Here is a 19,627-nt window from a genome sequence, read left to right as displayed (position 1 = left end):
CAACTGTGTGGGCAATTTATGTGCCAGCTCTGTTAAACTGTCAACCATGGCACATTGGGCAGATGTTAAGTGTATACACACCAATCAATTGTCAGATAGGTTAGCAGAACTTGTGTGTACCCAGTTTAAGCCATGGCAGGCTGCAGCCTAGAAAGTTTTTTTTTTTTTGTGGTTTATTTATAGCAACAGTATAGTAAAAGGCATTTTTGGAGGAGAGTCCATTTAATCTGTTGTCTGAATCAGAAAGCCTTCCAATTGTTCTTAAGCAGTAATCCCCTCATGACATGTTGCTGTTAACCACGCTTTAGGACTGGTTAGCTCAACCCACATCATTCCATTTTGTTTAAAATATGTTTGTTTTTTTCCCTCAGTAATTGAATATATGGCTTTGAGCAACTTTTGGCTGTTGTGCTATTATTATAGTTCTTGGAAGGAATACATTATCTGTATATTTAAAATACAAATCAAAATACATCAATCTTACTGAACAACACATTTACTAAAATAGAGATTAAAATATATAAAAAAAAAAAAAAAAGCTTATTTTGAAGATTTCACCTCTTTCCCCAGAACAAACACTCCTATGTTACAAATGTTGGCTGGGTTCAGGAATGTAGGTAAGGGGTATACCATGTTGTCCAATCCCCAATAGTGCCTTTCATTGTCCTTGGAGCTAAAGATGCAGTGTCATGGAACAGCAGCTAAGGCAGGCCTGATCATGATGCTTCTCTTCTTCAGCAAGTGCAGGTCATATTTGGGACTTTTTACAAGTTATTTTCAGTTCTGTAAACATTAAATCACCTCCCAGAGATGGTAATTGGTGTTATTTTTAATGGAATCAAATGTTTTAGCTAAAAAGTGGATGAACTCTAATCACATTCCATGTGGAAGCCAGAGACGCCCACAGTGTGCTATCTTCACATAAGTCCTCATCTTTATTAAGAATCTAAAAATAAACAGATGCTTACAGGGTGTTCCTTCAAGTGCTTCTTTCCATGTGTCCAGGAGCACTCTGTACAACCAGTGCACAGAGATGCAGTGAGAGGTGCTCCAGCATTTACATATGTACAATAAGTTACGTGATCACAGTGGCACCACTCTTGTGAATTGCTGGTTACTTAATTCTCTCCTAGTGCTGCATAAAGGGTTTCAGATCCAATGCTCTCTAAGGTCAGCGCTGAGAGAACCTGTCGCTATATAAGCAATTGCGTCCCAATGGATTCTCTGTAGCACAGCTTGCCATGTGTATTATAACTACCTGACCACTGTGCTGCAGATTAGTTATGTTGAAAAGTTTAAGAGGGATAATCTAGTGTTCATTGGTTCCTGGCTAGTCTCACCCTCATTTAACAAAGTCATCCTGGGGGTCCTACTATGCACTTTAAAAAAAAAAAAAAAAAAATGCTATGCAAACATTGGATGCCCTTTACCATAATAATAAAAAAAAAAATTGTTATTTAACTGTGCAATGGACCGTGCCTTTACGAAGAGAAAACCTAAGGGTTGCTGTTCTATAGTACTTTGGGAGTTTGATATTTGCCAACTAGGAATCTTCATAAAGCGCTGCCTTGTGTTATTGCTGTACAAGTCTGTTTGTGCTTGCTGCTGTCATAGCCAGGCATGAGCTGGAGTTGAGTAACTGTGCTCCATGCCAGCACTAAAAGACACGAACAGGTCCCCCTCATTTCCGCTCAGGATTACCCCTTCCACATCTATCTCCAAATCTTCTGCAAAAGAGAGAAATATAAAATGTGTTTATTTTTATGTTTTATGGTGGAGGGTCAAAATGCACCCCAACGGCGTAGGCTTGCTTTTAACCCACCTTGATCAGAATCTGATCTTTCAGATGACAAGGTAGAGGAGTCCAGGCTGTCAGCTCTTATCCGTTCTGTGCTATTAGAAGGTAGAAGTTGTTTTAATCGTTGCCGGAGCTTCTGTTGCTCAGTTCTTAGTTTTTCCTTTAGGTTCTTTGCTCTCAGCTCTTGATCCTCTAGCTTCTGCAATGGACAATATTAACGTTAAGAGCCATATGGTCTACTGAAATGTATTTTAAAGACAGTTATAGAGTTCATTCTAGGCCTGGCGCAGGACCGCAGAAAGGGCACTCTGGCGCACACACCGCAAGTGTCCGAGAAGGGAGCAGGTCTTTGACACACACACCCTTTTCTTCACTCTTGGGGACGTACCCAGCACTTACGGACATGCTGGGTTGCCCCCAAGCTCTTACCTCACTATGCATAGAGGCTGTGCATGCAATCGTAACTATTCACCGGCAGTGAGCACTGCACCGCAATTCCCCCCTCCTGCAGGACACTGCATCCCGCGGGTGGGGATGGCACCCCGGCAGGCTGTTTTAATGGGACACAGCCAGAACAATAGTTATTTATATTACCTGTGCTTTACAAAGATTATATAATCATTCACATCACTCTCTGCCCCATTGGATTTCACAATCTACATTCCCTACATGAAGCATACACTATGGCAATTTCATCAATTTCACCTATTGGTATGTCTTGAGTGTAGGACGAAACTTGGAGCACCCAAAAGAAAACCACACAAGCATGGGGATAACGTACAAACTACACATATTGGGAACAAATTATATATTTTCTTGGCTCATAAACAGAAGCTCACATTACTCCTGAATTGTTTAATCTGCATGAAAATCCTCTTACTTGATTTAACAAAACCATCTGGCCTGGTTGTGCCTCTAGGGTGGGGTGGGCAATAAGCAGCCCCCCCAGCTGTTGTAGACCCACATCCCAGCATGCCCTGCCACAGTTTTGCTAATTGACCATGCTAAAACTGTTGCAAGGCATGCTGGGATGTGTAGTTCAACAACAGCTGGAGGGCCACTTATTGCCCACCCCTGCTCTAGGGCCTGGTGTTACAGACCCTTGGTATATTCCATTGGTTCTCAACAGTGGCCATGAGTTCACACGTTCTATATTTTATTCATTTAGTTGGTTCAGGGATGTTGAACTTTTGATAAAATGTAAATACAATTTAGGGCCATGGCTAATAATGTTTTTGGATGCTGCAGTTTTACAGGCAGAACCACAGCATTGTGACATGTTAACTACTCTTACAGTGTCACTGCTTGGAATGGCAAGATGCATCAGGCTGCATTCAGAGCCCTTAGTGGGATGCAGTCATCTCTAGCTTTATGCCAATGCTGCATAGGATTCCCATACCATGGGAGCTACTGTAATACTTTTTAAGATTAAGCTTTATAGAATTCAATTATAAAACAAAGAAATACCAATGAAACAATCCATAAAAATAATGTGTATTTTTCTAAATTAAGTAAAGCATTTAAAGTTAGTTGTTTAATAATGGGATGATATGCTTTAGTATACAGTAGCGCTAGTCAGTTCTCAGAAATGTTTTGCCCTTTCTAGAAGGAAAATAGGTTATACTTATTCATGTAAGAGTAACCGAGCAAGTGCCAAAGCTCATGAAAGTATAACGAACAAACATATTTATACTCTGCCTGTATGTGTCACTGTGTACTGTATGTTCTCAGTTCATGTCAGCACAAGTGTCAAAATGGGAGGTGTAAGTACATGTCATATCCTTTTTATAGATGCACCACTGAACTTGCTGCTATTTTCTGATGCTTATGCATGAGTAAGTGTGGTGTTAAGTTAGTTGATCCAAACATTGCAATAGAGAAATTCTTATACTTTCACATATGCTACTTTTGTCAGACATGTGTATTTGTATGTGCTGCCACTGATGTTTCTGTGTATTGCACATATACCTATACATGCATATACACATACACACCGATCAGTCATAACATTTTAAACCACTGACCAGTGAAGCGAATAGCATGGATTACCTGTTACAATGACACCTGTCAAAGGGCGATATATACTAGGCAGCAAGTGAACATCAGTTCCTTAAGTTGATGTGATGGAAGCAGGGAAAAATGGGCATGCGTAAGCATCTGAGCGTGTGGTGTTCTTGGCAATGTTCTGCAGGGAAACCTTAGGTCCTGGCATTCATGTGGATGTTACTTTGACACGTACCACCTACCTAAACATTGTTGCAGACAAAGGTATACACCTTCATGGCAAGAGGTGCCTCTTTAAACAGGATAATGCACCCTGCCACACTGCAAAAATTGTTCAGGAATGGTTTTGACGGTGTTGACTTGGCCTCCAAATTCCCCAGATCTCAATCTGATCGAGCATCTGTGGGATGTGCTGGTAAAAAAAAAAAAGCCATGGAGGCCCCACCTCGCAACTTACAGAACTTAAAAGGATCTTCTGATTATGTTTTAGAGCCATATACTACATGACACCTTCAAAGGTCTTGTGGAGTCCATACCTCAACGGGTCAGGATGGTTTTGGCGACACAAGGGGAGACCTACACAATATTAGGCCGGTGGTTTTAATGTGATGGTTTAAGTATCAGTGTTAAGTATATGACTTTCCCATATATGTATATCTGTCTGCTTTAATAGTTCTATGAATGTATTATGCATTTCGCCATAAGATCATTAATGTAATAGTAAAAATGGGGTTTGTTAAGAATTCTGCTCTACTTAGGAATGAGGTGAAGGGAACTGCTGCTTTGTGCAGGAGGTGAGGGATCCTGCTATGTTTTTCCTGGGTCACCTACTGTAAGTCATCTCCCAGCATGCCAAAATACAATGTGTAAAACACAGCACCAGGAGCAAGGCTGGGGTAGATATGTGTATTGTACTATTTATGGAGAGATGCCACAGGCAGAACAGACAGCAGGTTTGAACACTGGAAAAGGGAAGGCGGTGACATTGAGAGGTTGTGAAGCATGTCCTGCATATGAAACAAAGTACTTACAGGGGTATTCAATATGGGTGTAATAACATCGTTTTTGCGTTAATATCGCAATTATGATGTCATTATCGCAGGTTTTACTTTTACACCCTATTCAATTTCAAAGACTTGTCAAAACTACGATAAGTCTTTGATAAAAAACGGGGATAAGTTTTCACCATTGAATAGGTGTCGAAAAAAGTGCAGAATTGGGGTTTAGGGGTGCAGGCTTAAAAAAAAAAAAAAAATAGGCTGCACCCCTGAGAATGACATTTAAAAAAGAACTGTGTCAAAAAAAGTTTTAAAAAAATAGGGACACCCCAAAAAATTAACTTAAAAATTGGGGTGCAAAAAACAAAAATATGGGGAAAAATTGTTAAACAATAGGGAAATAGGTTCAGGGCTATTCCGCATGTATGAGGCAGATGTTTTGAAGAATAGAATTATAGCGGCAGGTGCACAAATGCAGAATTTTTAAAAACTGACTTTAGGGACATCAAAATATGCTAGTACCCATTTTCATGTACCCCAAATTTGATGGGACCACTTAAAAAAACGAAAAAAATAACCCAAGTGCTCTTCTGCATCACTTCTTCAATGTCGGGAAAAAAACACCTGCTGCGGCTATTTAAATCCCCGACTTTCAATTAAAGGCTAAAACGGGGGTACCCATAGTGTTCCCCCATGTTTTTACAACTTTAGGGGGTCTTACAATTATTTTAAGGAAAAATTCGTAACTTTACGCAAATCCAACTTCGGAGTTTCCCGTTTTCGTTAATTTTATATTGAATACGGGGATAAGCGGGAGCGCACACCAGACTTAACGCAGAAAAAAACTCCGATATGAAACGTTAACTTCGACAGTGAAGTTAACGTTTCATATTGAATACCCCTCTTAGTCTAAAGAGTGTAGTAGATGTACAGTCTAGAGAACATGTCCATTGCCAGAGATGCAATGTCCATTGCAAGGTTAAGCTGTTTGGCAACTGTTCTAGTTTATACAACTAGCTCTACACGATTGGTCAGGTCTCTGCTGACTAACAAGAGGACCTGAGGGTCTACATATTCCTACAGTGTTCTATACATTGTATAGAAGTGTGAGTGCTGGATAGGTCATTGTTATTTCTACAAACATACAGACACCAGATAAATGTGTGATCATGGATCAAGTCTTCTAGATCATAAACTGTGTTCAGATTTAATGTGTTCAGATTGTTACTGCAGTGCTATCCTTTAGAAAAGTTTTTAATGTGGGTACAGAAGAAGTTGGACTCACTTTAATGTGCTGCTTGGCTCTGTGCAAGAGGCTGAGAGTAGTGTGTCGAGAAGTGTCCACACTCAGAGGGACCTGCTGCTTTAATTGTTCCAAGCACCTCCGCAGCTGTGCTCTCCTGCAAGTAGAACAATGTAGTCAATGGGATAATATGCTAATTAGGTTTTATTGCATATAAAACTTAACCTGCAGTCCAAAATTGTACATTTAGATAATCGCCTATGAATTACTTCGCTAAATATATAGTTTATACTTGTGCACATTTTTTTTAAAGCTATTAAGAGACATCACCTAATATTATTGTACCTAAAACTAAAATTTCAGCTCTATTGGCTGATTTTGTTTTATGCTCAACATAATTTTCACTGGTAAAACACAAGCGTCAATACAGCTTACCGACGCGTGTACCCAGCGATGCAACGGACCAACATATCGGGCAGCCGGTACACATTGCACGATGAATAGATGCACTGCACGTGCAAATGTAATCTATTCACTGGCAGGAAGTGCTGCACCGCATCCCCCTCCTCTGCGAGACACTGCGGCTCGCGGGTGGGGACGGCGCCGGCTCCATTCACCTGCTTGGTGTTGGCAGCTGGGTCGTTCCACCGTCCCTACATGCAGGCTGACAGACTACCTGCGGGAGCGCGCATGGTCCAACGTAGTGAGTACACATTTGCCAACGTAGTAGATGTCGGCTGGACTGGGCGACATCTCGTCTTATGTGTACCCACCTTTAGAGCTTTTACAGTAAGTACAATATTTAAAGTCTAGCTACCATATGTAAAATAGCTGATCACTCACTATAAATAGCATTCAAATAGAGAACTAATTTACATGGTGAAGTCAAATAAAGAAAAAAAAAAAAACAAAGAAAAAACCCCCACTATTTTAGAGCCTTATGATTAAACCCATTATTCTGCACAGCTGCAAGCAAATAGTTTTAAGATATCTGCTTAGTGGCGCAATTTCTCTGTCTTTTCTCACCATATCACATTGTGGCTTTTCATTGTATTGGGTTGCTTATTTTTTTTAATCTCACTTTAGTTCTAAAGTCTGGCTTAAAGAAAAAAAAAAAATAAGCAGGAACCAAAGATTAGCCAAATTACATCACTCCACCACACTGTATTAAGCTATAATGTGAGCTACTAACTCATTTGCTTTGGTAAGTTTGTGCAATCATTAATGCAATACTACACAACCTTCTAAAATTTCAACACAAAAAAACATAACTGAACTACTCACCGGTGTTTTTCTAACTCATTGTGAACAGACCTGCAGGTACAAAACCAAACAAAAGCCAATTAGTTACAGACTAAAAACAGTATACAATGTTCAACCCTACAAACGTATAATGGCAGAAAACAAATTGGTCCATTTAGTTTGCCTCCTACACTTAATGCTTAATTCTTTTATAGTGTACCAATTCCCTCAAATTCAAATCCTTCTTATAAAAAATTGAAAGATTCCTGTACATTATTACCTGAAATCAGTCCGGACCAGCTTTTCTTACCAGCAGTTTTATATTATTTAAAAAATCTGAGATATGGTAAGAACTTATCTTTGTTATCTCTATTTCTACGAAGTCCATAGGGTTCCACAGGATACCTTGGGGTATAGGTGATGACGTCAGGCACCATAGAGTTAAGTTTTCAGCCTCCCAGGATGCACTAAGGTCCCCCTCCTATACCCCGCCCCCGACCCAAGGCATCTCAGTTACGTACCAAGCCATAGGAGGAGAAGGAAGAGAGAGGAAAAAGATCTGGACGCACACAAGAATCACATTCTCACCAGAGAGAGAGACGGAAAAACCAGTGACCAGAGTAAAGCCCATCTGCAGCACAGGTGCGACAGGGCGGGAGTCCTGTGGAACCCTATGGACTTCGTAGAAATAGAGATAACAAAAGGTAAGTTCTTACCATATCTCATTTTCTACATCAGGGTCCATAGGGTATCCATAGGATACCTTGGGGATGTCCCAAAGCAGTATCTTTCAAGGGTGGGGACGCTCCTGTGCTGAAAGGAGAAACCGCCGCCCGAAGGAAGCATCCTGAGAGGCAAAGGTGTCAAACGCATAATACCTCACAAAGGTATGGACAGAGGACCATGTGGCAGCCTTGCAGATCTGGACTGCCCAGGCACCACGTCGAGCTGCCCACGAAGGACCCACAGACCTAGTGGAATGAGCCCTCACAGAGGAAGGAACCGGAAGGCCTTCATGAAGATAAGCTTCTGAAATGGCCATACGAATCCAACCTGCCAAAGTCTGATTTGAAGCAGGCCAACCCTTTTTACGGAAGCCATAGAGGACAAACAAGGCGTCCGACTTCCTAAATGGACGTTGTGCGGGTCTTAAGGATTTATGTTGACCGCACTTCTTCAAAGTGGCCTCACCCACTGAAAGGTCGGGTGAGTTAAAAGCCGGCACACCAATTTCCTCGTTGATATGGAAACGTGAAACAACTTAGGGAAGAAATTCAGGAAAGGGGGTCTACAGGATAGAGCCCCTAAGTTAGAAGCACGTCTGGCTGAAGCGATGGCCAGAAGGAAAATTGTTTTAGCTGTCAGCCATTTAAGGTCCACTGAGCCCAGTGGTTCAAATGGCGGTCCCTGGAGAGCCCTCAGGACCACAGCTAAATCCCAAGGCGCCACCGGTGGAACAAAAGGAGGCTGAATTCGAAGAAAACCTTGCATAAAGGTGCGCACATCAGGGATTGTAGCAATCCTACGATGGAACCAAACGGACGGGCAGACACCTGCACCTTCAGAGAAGCAAGGCGAAGCCCATGGTCTAGTCCCGCCTGTAGGAAAGCCAACACCCTAGACAGACGGAACTCCCGAGGTGCATCACCTCTCGGCCGACACCACTGGAAGAACGTATGCCACACACGATGGTATATTCTTGCAGAAGGCGGCTTCCGAGCTCTTAGCATAGTTCGTACTACAGAGCTGGAAAACCCCCTGGACCTTAACATGGCCGTCTCAACAGCCACGCCGTCAAAGACAGTAGGTCCGGTCGCAGCGGCAACCGCAGAGGACTGTCCACAGACAGACCCTGAAGGTCTGAGAACCAGTGCCTCCTGTGCCACGCGGGAGCTATCAACAGGAGCGTTCCTCCTTCCTGTTTGAATTTCCGGATTACCCGAGGAAGAAGGAAAAACAGAGGAAATGGATAAGCAAACCGGAACGTCCACTGGATGGACTGAGCATCCACCAGAGACGCCTTTTCGTCTCTTGTGCGAGACCCGTACACCGGCAACTTGTTGTTGTGCCGTGACGCCATGAGGTCGATCTCTGGAAGACCCCACCTGTCCACCAGAAGTTGAAAGACGTACTGGTGCAGGGACCACTCCCCCGGATGAACGTCCTGGCAACTGAGAAAGTCCGCCTCCCAGTTGAGAACTCCCGGAATGAATACTGCTGATATGGCCGGGAGATTGCGCTCCGCCCAGACCAGAATGCGGGACACCTCTACGAGTGCCGCCCGACATCGGGTTCCTCCTTGACGATTTATGTAGGCCACGGTGGTGGCGTTGTCCGACTGGACCTGCACGGGGTGACCTTGGAGAACCAGCTGTGCCTGCTGGAGACCATTGAAAACGGCGTGGCGTTCCAAGATGTTTATTGGAAGCTCCGTTTCCGCCTGAGTCCATCTGCCTTGGAACAAGTGTGGACCAGTGACCGCTCCCCAGCCCCGAAGGCTGGCGTCCGTTGTCAATAGGACCAAGTTCTCCACCCAAAACGGAAGACCCTTGTTGAGATGGGTCGTCTGCAACCACCAGGCAAGGGACAGGCGAACCTCCGGAGTGAGCAGCATCGTCTGGGATTTTAGACTCCGAGGCAGTCCATTCCATTTGGACAGGATCAATTGCTGCAGAGGTCTGGAGTGAAACTGGGCATATTCCACCATGTCGAATACTGACACCATGGAGCCCAGTAACCCCATCGCCAAGTGTAGAGACACACGGCGACTCTGCAGACAACTGCGCACCATCAACTGCAAAGCAGAGATCTTTTCCCCCGTCACAAAGATCCTTTGCTGTCCGGAGTCCAATAAGGCTCCGAGGTGCAGAATCCTCTGAGACGGGATCAGGGTGGACTTTTGCCAGTTTATCAACCAGCCGTGGCGTTGCAGTACTGCAGTAGTCAGATTCAAGTGGCGTAGAAGGAGCTCTGGAGACCCTGCTACCAACAAAATGTCGTCTAGGTACGGCAACAAGCGGACTCCCTGCAGCCATAGGGACGCCGCCATGACCACCATAACTTGGTGAATACATGTGGTGCTGTCGCCAGGCCAAAGGGTAAACGCCCGGAACTGAAAGTGATCATTGCGGATTGCAAACCTGAGGAACTGTTGGTGACGCAAAAGAATAGGGACATGCAAGTAAGCGTCCTGTATGTCCAACGACACCATGTAATCCCCAGGTTTCAGCGCCAGAATAATGGACCGTAGGGTCTCCATCCGAAACCGCGGCACCCGCAAGGACTTGTTGAGGGCCTTGAGGTTGAGAATCGGACGGTACGACCCATTGGGTTTCTGCACCAAAAATAGATTGTAATAGAAACCCTGGCCCCTCTGGGAGAATGGAACAGGCACTATAACTCCAGCCTGGAGCATAGTGTGCAAAACTGTCCGCAGTTCCATGGCTTTGGTCTGGTCTAAGGGAAGACCCGTGGTGAAGAATCAGGATGGGGGCCTGTGCCAAAAGGAGAGGGCGTACCCGTGAAAAACCACCTCGTGAACCCAAGTGTCTGTCGTAGTTGCCGACCAATACTGGGCGAACTGCAGCAGACGGCCTCCCACTTTGGGATCCCCCAAAGGGAGGCCCGGACCGTCAGGCCGCAGGCTTGTCATCAGACTCAGGGGCCGGACGTCTGGTACTCCAGGCCTGTTTCCTGGGCTTGGCCGATTTCTTGGGCCCAGCCTGTCTGGGAAAGGACTGTGCCTTAGGCCTACCCTCGGCCCTATAAGGCCGAAAGGACAACGTACCCGAACTGGAAGGGACCGCAGCAGACAGGAAACATGCAGATTTGGCTGCCGCCAGCGTGGCCACAATTTTGTCCAGATCCGGACCAAAGAGGACTTCTCCATTAAATGGCAAAGCTTCCAATCCCTTTTTGGAATCAGCGTCCGCCTTCCAGGATCGCAACCAGGTGTGACGAGCAGCCACAGCTGCCGAGGAAATGCGAGTGAGGGTACTAATATCCAATGCCGCTTCACTGATGTAAGTGGCCAAATCCCGGAGATTGCCTATCAACTCGGACTGTTCAGCCGAACAGTCGGAATCCAAAAACGCCTCCAAACTATCGGCCCAGCGCTCCATAGCTCTGGCTACCCAACATACGGCCATAGCCGGTCTGGATGCCCCCCCACCCGCAAGGGAATAAATGGACTTCAGGCAGATCTCCACCTTACGGTCTGTAGCACCCTTCAAGGAGGACATGGAGGGCATGGGCAATGTGGCACTTCGGACTAGGCGTGTCACATGAGAATCCACCTGAGGAGGGGATTCCCACTTAGAAAAATAATTGTCCGCAGACGGATAAGCCACCGCTAAACGTCTTTGAGGCTGATACCGTTTGCCAGGATGTTTCCACGCCTCCTCTAAATGGTCAACTAACTGACCCGAAAGAGGAAACACTGTGGAGTCACCCTTAATATCCTTGAAAAAGGCATATTTGGACTTGGACACCGGAGGATCATCATCCTCAATAACTAAAGCAATGCGGACTGCACGAATAAGGCCAGGAATATAAACCTTAGACTTAGCGTCCGACTCTTTAGTACGGGGAGGCTCTTGGTCAGAAAGATCCAGAATCTCCCCATCATCGGACGTTCTGTCGTCATCCTCATAAGGAGCAGACAGAAACACCACCGGCCGCTTGTGAGGCCGCAACACAGACTCCCCTTGTAACACGTCTGACAAATGCTGTACAGAGCTTGTCAGCTAATTAACCCACGCAGGCTCCTGAGAGACCTGGGGAGGAGAAATAGGGAGACTGTGGGGTACCATCAGTTGCCTCGGGAACCCCTGCAAGGGTGACGACACCAGTGACTGCTGGAACAATCCCATCTGAGAGAACGCAGGTTGCGGAGCTAACTGGCCCACTAGGGTTGTAAGCGCTTTGGCGAAACAAGCCCAGGGCGGTTCCTGTACCGGAGCCGTGACAGTGATTGGTCGCGCCAATAAAAAACACTGCCGACTCCGCGCTACCCTCCCCCTCCGCTATAGGTACCTTGCACGTAGTACACAGAAGCTGGAGAGGAAAATCACTCTAAAACATGATGGCAAGTATGTGACCCCTCTCACTGATACTCGTTAGTATAGTGGGAGAACCGCCCTGCAATCACCGCACCGCAATGGCTTTAGCAGAAGAAGAGCAGGGACAGTGAAAAAGCTGACAGTAGAAAAGTACAGGCAGCAGACGCTAGCAGCAGTCACATACAATCCAAAGAAATTAATCCCTACACTATCAGTGCTAATCCTCAACTACGCAGACACAGGGCCTGGTAGGACATAGCGCTGCATACACAGACCTGTTCCAATGGAGGAGAGCTATGTCGGGGGACTCAGACCACGATGCCACCGATCAGCAGCGTTCACCATGCTTCCATAAAGATGGCCACCGAGGAGCAGAGAGGAGGCCGGCCTGGGGGAGGAGTGCTGCCACAGGGCCAATCGGCAGGTGCAGAGGGGCCTGTGTGCAGCGGGGGAGGCGCCGGCTGTGTACAGGGAAGGCGCGCTCCCCTGGCATGCAATTAACCCCTGGGATGCCACAGCGCTACCGCTCAGCTGCGGTCCGCTGTCCCAGGGGGGTAGTGGAAGCGCAGGTTTGTTACCTGGCTCCACGCTGCAGCCAGTACCCAGGGAGCCCCCTGCCTGGGGACTCAGGACCATGTTTCAGCGGGGACCCACCGCGGGACCCCGCTGCTTACCTGCTGCCCCCCTTGAATCCGGCCATGGTCCAAAACATCTGGGGTCACCGCTAGCTGTGACCCCAGATGCTTACCAGCATCCCCGGATCAGTACCGGCGGGGGTGTAGGGAAGACAGCATGGACGTCAGTAGTGACTGTCCATGCTGTACTTCCAGATGGGCAGCCACAGCTGCCTTGAAGAAAACTTCAGGGGCTAATCCTTAGCCCCCCTCTAAACAGGTGCTCCGACTCAGAGCCGGGCACCAACGAAACTGATCCCTTGGCTCGGGGGCGGGGTATAGGAGGGGGACCCTAGTGCATCCTGGGAGGCTGAAAACTTAACTCTATGGTGCCCAAAGCCTGACGTCATCACCTATACCCCAAGGTATCCTGTGGATACCCTATGGACCCTGATGTAGAAAGATAATCTATCAGAAGCAGGGTACAGTACAATAATGTATTACAGCATTGATGGCTAGTTTTCGGTTTCAGATTATCAATCTTTGACTATCCTGCATCATGAGAACATGAATGCTCCTCTGCCAGGGGAATAGCAGGGTACTGGGATAAATTTGGTATATTACACAAACATGACGACATGGCTGTAACGTCGACATTCCCCATGCCGACAGTTTGAGGCAAGTATCCCTAATGTCAACATTTTAACCATGCCAATCTGACTGCATACCTGCTGAGAATAGCCAATTGTGCCAGCTGAAGATATGCCTTCTTAAATTGTTACAGCCTCTATGGTGGGGGCAGAACCTCACACAGAAAGCATTCATCTTTAAAGAAAGATACTGATGCAGCACCATCAAGAAAAGAAACTACCTCTATCCTTGCTCACTATACACCTCATCAGTTCATGTGTCAGAAAGGAAATGGAGTGAGACGGCTTTAACTAGTGCCTTGTGCACATTGCCTATATTGGGTTAGTGAACTGGATAGCACTCCCCACATGGATCTAATTAAAACTCTCAACGTGTCTTTGTACTTCCAATCCTGCAGCATTTCTTTTAGTGGTTTACTATACAGATAAAATGTATCTGCAACTACTTATGACTATGGAGATAGCAGCAATGCAATTCATGAAACAGACTGCACTATGGGGGTGATCAAGAAGTGGACCAGAATTGCAAAGCTACATGCAAGCAGCTTTGCAATTCCGTCCTTGCATATGTACAAATGCAGCAAGGTGGTGTCTCACACCCTGCTGCATTTGTGATCTCAGCCCAACCGAGGTCGCAGGCTGGGATAACCATCGCGATGGCGAACTGTGCCGGGCCGCCGGCAAGCTGAGGAAGCCTCAGCTAACGCAGGCTGGCCAGCTTGTCCTGGCCTTGCCACTCCCGGAAATTGGCGCCCCCATTTCCGGGAACGACGGCTGTCCACACAACACCCCTTAAATGCCTCTGCGTTCAACATTGCACGCTGAATTAGCCCCTATGTGACAGGTTTTTTTTTTAATCATAGGAAGTGTACACATTATTACTTTACTGAGAACCCCTAAAGCATGTACATAAGGGGAACACACATCTACTATGCACTATTGTAGTTCCAAAACTAAAAAGTACTTATTGCACCTTAGATTGTCAAAATTGGAAAACAGATTGGTTGATAAAGTGATTAAAAGCCAATACAAATGCTTTTAGTACACCTATATTCTGAGATAAATTAGAAATGATCATTCAGGGGAGGCAAGTTGGTTGTCACTTGTTTTCATGCACAACACAAAATACCATACAGTCAATGAATGCATTATGTAAGCTTAGTGTACAGACCTGAACAGTGCATCACTGGGCTTAGTCCAATTATAAACTAGTGTGTTTCATGAAACATGCATGAATGTGCGTACCCGAGAAATGCCAATTCACTGTACCCTCTGCAAGGGAGCACAACTTTTTGTTTTTCTTACAAAGGCCACCTGGGAGAAGTGCAAAGAGTGGAGAAACCATTCTGGACCCCCAAAAAAGTGACAACTGAGATAGCAGGCCATATAAGAAGGCTGTTAATGGCCATAAAGAAAGTACTGGAAGTTTTTAAAAGGTGTCAAATGGCTGCACTTTTATTAATGGTGGAAAATTGATAGCATGCATTTTCACCAAAGTCTTTCCAGCATTTTGGGGTACAGAGAAATGTCCGTATAGTACTTTTTCAGTGTTTTTATACAAGTTTGTAAAAAATTGGAAGAAACACTTTACCTCTCATCTGCAAGTTGAAAAGCACAAAAACCTTTCCCATCAATACAAAACCTGTGTAAAAAGTTTTTGTTTTTTTTAGATTTTTGCAAATGTAATAAAAAATTTTTTAAAAACCTGAAGAAATCACATGTACATAAGTATTCACAGCCTTTACCATGAAGCTCATACTTGAGCTCTGGTGCATCCAGTTTCCACTGATCATCCTTGAGATGTTCCTACAGCTTAATTGGAGTCTACCTGTGGTAAATTCAGTTGTTTGGACAGGATTTTGAAAGGCATACACCTGTCTATATAAGGTCCCACACTTGACAGTGCATGTCAGAGCACAAACCAAGCATGAAGTCCAAGGAATTGTCTCGAGGCCCAAATCAGGGGAAGAGTACAGAAAAATATTTGCTGCTTTGAAGGTCCCAATGGCCTCCATCATCCGTAAATGGAATAAGTTCGGAACCACTAGGACTCTTCTTAGAGTTGGCGGCCGTCTAAACTGAGCAATTGTGGGAGAAGGGTCCTAGTCAGGGAGATGACCAAGAACCCGATGGTCACTCTGTCAGAGCTACAGCATTCCTCTGTGGAGAGAGGAGAACCTTCCAGAAGAACAACCATCTCTGCAGCAATCCACCAATCAGGCCTGTATTGTAGAGTGGCCAGACAGAACCCACTCCTTAGTAAAAAAAAAAAAAAAAAAAAAAAAAAGCACATGGCAGCCCACCTGGAGTTTGCCAAAATGCACCTGAAGGACTCTGAGACCATGAGAAACAAAAGATTGAACTCTTTGGCGTGACTGCCAGGCGTTCTGTTTGGAGGAAACCAGGCCCTGCTCATCACCAGGCCAATACCATCCCTACAGTGAAGCATTGTGGTGGCAACATCATGCTATGGGGATGTTTTTCAGCAGCAGAAACTGGGGGACTAGTCAGGATAGAGCAGGGGTCAGGGAACTTTTTTACCTTTTACCCCAAAATATATTTAGATACAGCGACGTTACCCCCTTGCTTTGAAAGGAAGGAAATCCTATAGCAGTGCCCCCATAGTTATGCCCCTGTAGCAGTGCCGCTTGTACAAAAAAAAAAAAAAAAAAAAAAAAAAACACACTTACCTGAATACTTATGTACATGTGATGTCTTAGTTTGTTTTTGTTTTCTTTAATTCAATTTGCAAAAATCTCAAAAACAATTTTTACACGTTGTCATTATGGGGTATTGTGTGTAGAATTTTGAGGACAAAAATTAATTTATTAAATTTTTGAATAAGGCTGTAACATAACAAATGTGGAAAAAGTGAAGCGCTGTGAATACTTTCCGGATGCACTGCACACAAAAAAATAAAAAAAATAAAATGCCCTCTGTAAAATAAATGCAAGTTTGCAAATGTAATTCTCGCAGTGCAAGATCACTGAATACAGCTCACAGAACACAACTCACACCTAACAGAATTACTGAATCTAATGATTGTGGTCATATTTATCAGGAAGACCATATTGGGCACTAACTGATCCACCTAATCTCCTGGTAATATATATATTTCACCCCGTTCTCACCTAACACTATCAGGATTGCTGTTGGTTCTCTGTCGTTTTCTCCTCCCAGGAGTGGTGGTATCACAAGGCAATATGGAAGCATATCCATGTTCTGCTTCTGCAATGAAAGGGAGCAGAATTTAAATCTGCATATTTACATTTACGGCATATTTTAATTTTACATATTGATTTCTATGGCAAAATGGACGTGTTCTGTTACCAAGGAAACACATTTCTCTTTTTCCAAATAAAGCACGTTGCCTTGTTTAATCCATTAATACATTCATACAATTGAAGAAAATCATGGTCACAAAGATCTTTAAGTTTACTTGAAAACACCAAACGCATAGACGTCAGTGCACACATAGGAGTGGAGATGAAAAAGGGAAGCTGACAGAGAAAATGGAACTACAACAACCAGACATTGGAGAATGCCTAGCAATATTATTACTACTGTATGTGAGAGTTAAACTGCTTGTACAATTGAAATAGAACTGGGTTTAGTAGGGGACACTTGTGAAAAGGAAAAGTATTGCACGCAAACATTTTTTTGGAATAAATATATATATAAAACATAGCAAACTAAAGCAAACTGGATTGGTTGCTATAAGCAACAGTAACTTGTTCCTTTGCACCACTTTACATCACTATGCCCCAGCTGCCCATGTGAGAGTGATCAGCAGGGACCCAGCATGTTGGTAATAGAAGACTGAAAAAAGAAAAAGCACGTGCAGTGCATGTCCATGAATTGAACAAATTTTGTTGTAGGCAGCAAAGGGGTTGGTCTGCACTAAATAGCAAAATAAATAATTACAAATGAGGCTGAGACAATTGAAACATATAACTGTTGCCAGCACAATGGCCAAAGAGTGAACCGAGAGACAGTTGTGATGGGGCTGGAAAAGTTCAGATTCGAATAATGTAAAGAACTGGGTTAGGAAGCAAATGATGAGGAAAAACCTAGTAAGAGTGAGAAGAGCAGAAACTGAAGAAGTAAGGACAACAGGTGTAGGTCAGCAGTACTACATCTAATAGCCCTGGCAGGGTGTACGTGAGAGGTGGCTGCACGGGGCACACACCTGCGTGGGTACGGGAAGGAGGGCTGGCTGCACAGGGTACACACCTGCCTGGGTATGGGAGGGCAGCTGCACAGGGCACACACCTGCGTGGGCACGGGTGGGAGGGCAGCTGCACACCTGCATGGGTACGGGAGGGAGGGCAGCTGCGCAGGGGGCACAAACCTGCATGGGTACTTTTGCACACACCTGCATGGGTACGGATGGGAGGGCGGCTGCGCGGGGGGCACACACCTGCATGGGTACGGGTGGGAGGGCGGCTGCACACACCTGCATGGGTACGGGTGGGAGGGCGGCTGCACACATCTGCATGGGTACAAGAGGGAGGACATCTACACAGGGGGCCACACGCCTGCATGGGTACAAGAGGGAGGACATCTACACAGGGGGCCACACGCCTGCATGGGTACGAGGAGGACGGCTGCACACACCTGCGTGGGTACAGGGGGGAGGCTGGCTGCACACACCTGCGTGGTTACGGGAAGGAGGGGAGCTGCACGGTGAACACACCTGTGTGGGTAAGGAAGAGAGGACGACTTCATGGGGCACACACACTGGTGCTGCTATGGCAGAGGTGGCTGTACAGGTCATAAACCTGTATTTATAAGAAGGATGAGCCTACCAATAACCAGAGTTAGACAGAGGAAATAGGCTAAGGGGAGAGGTGTATATACTGTGTCATTACCATCTGATCCCCTCCCCCTGCTGTTGGGGAATACATAACTACATACACACAGGGGGGAGGGGGACCAGATGATGAGACACTGATTTGATGATTTCAGGTCCTTACCCCTTTCTCTGCGCTCCACGTACTCGGCTGCTTGGAGCAGGACTTGGAGGTTGCTGGGCAGTTGATCCATGGCCGAGGATCTGGCAGCTTGGGCCCGGGTAACTCTGTGGGTGTCAGTGAAAGGCTGTGGCCTGCCCAGCTTGTTGTGCTGCTTAGGACGAGTCCCGGGAGACCTCAGATTACTCTCGAGCCAGTTCAGGGAGCTGCTTGTCCGGGGTGTTCTGGACCCTCTCGGTATCAGCCCGCCGCGGTCCAACTCAGCCCTGGTCTTCTTCTAGTACACACAATGTAACTGACACCGAGCGACTGGACGCGCCCCGCCCCTGGACACGCCTACGGGTCACACACCCACTCCAGCAGGGCCCGTGCCGCCGCTCCTCCGCCGCTTTCACAGTGCCCACAGCGTCAACTACCTGCGGCCGCACAGCCCAGCCAGGGATCCGTCCCGGGCGCACTTCGTGTATTGGACCTGTGCCCTTCGTTACCATGGAGCTTCCTGAAACGGGAGGAGCCTCCAGGGGGCGGAAGATAATTGGTTCCTGGGAACAGTGGGTGTGGCCTACGTGCCAGACGTCATGTCAGATGGCAACAGAATCAGGCGGGAGGGAGAAGCCTTTCAAATTTCAAAATCCTCTATTTCAGGGACAACAACAATAGTAACAGATAGTAATAGTAGTAGCAGCAGCTCTATGTTACTGCCTACCCTGACAGCAGGCTTAGGACCACTGACAGGAGGGCTGGAAATGAAGATCGCTAGCTCTGGGATGGGGGCAGTCATCCAGAAGGGAAGCTTTACCGCGTTCAACTATTCTATGTACATTTTTATATTCAGTTTATTTATGTTTAATGTAACCTTTTATTCAAGAAAGAGGAGGCAATACAGTAGCAATGCAGAATTAGGAACACCACAAATTTTATATTACTATACATGTACATAACACATAGAGGCCCATTTACCAATTATTGCATTTGCAATGCAATCTGGGTAAGATCCCATGGGCCCATGATCGCGTTGCAGGATGCATTAATAGCACCGGCATGT

The 19,627-nt window shown here is 45.8% G+C and overlaps 1 protein-coding gene across 1 annotated transcript; it reads right to left on the bottom strand.

The window, feature by feature from the left end:
• Positions 1-809: 809 nt before the first annotated feature.
• MXD3 (MAX dimerization protein 3) lies at positions 810-18,842 on the bottom strand. Its single transcript, XM_088465501.1, has 6 exons — positions 18,586-18,842; positions 16,741-16,837; positions 7,328-7,357; positions 6,086-6,200; positions 1,823-1,997; positions 810-1,727 (listed from the first exon to the last, which is right to left on the bottom strand). The coding sequence occupies exons 1-6, from the start codon at positions 18,653-18,655 to the stop codon at positions 1,609-1,611; spliced, it is 606 nt and encodes a 201-aa protein (XP_088321627.1). The 5' UTR covers positions 18,656-18,842; the 3' UTR covers positions 810-1,608.
• Positions 18,843-19,627: the final 785 nt, after the last annotated feature.

The sequence above is a fragment of the Taudactylus pleione genome, unplaced genomic scaffold (assembly GCF_031769625.1).
Source record: "Taudactylus pleione unplaced genomic scaffold, aTauple2 ptg001990l, whole genome shotgun sequence".
NCBI lineage: Eukaryota > Metazoa > Chordata > Amphibia > Anura > Myobatrachidae > Taudactylus > Taudactylus pleione.
The sequence above is the reverse complement of the archived record's forward strand: the minus strand, read 5'-3'. Positions and strand labels throughout refer to the sequence as shown.

What these genes read in the sequence shown, in the direction of transcription:
- MXD3 (XM_088465501.1), bottom strand. Translation starts at nt 18,655, where the DNA reads ATGGATCAACTGCCCAGCAACCTCCAAGTCCTGCTCCAAGCAGCCGAG. An exon ending in CGTGGAGCGCAGAGAAAGGG is followed by an intron (nt 16,838 to 18,585) that starts GTAAGGACCTGA and finishes CTTTCATTGCAG; the next exon opens with AAGCAGAACATGGATATGCT. An exon ending in AGCAATCCTGATAGTGTTAG is followed by an intron (nt 7,358 to 16,740) that starts GTGAGAACGGGG and finishes TTGTACCTGCAG; the next exon opens with GTCTGTTCACAATGAGTTAG.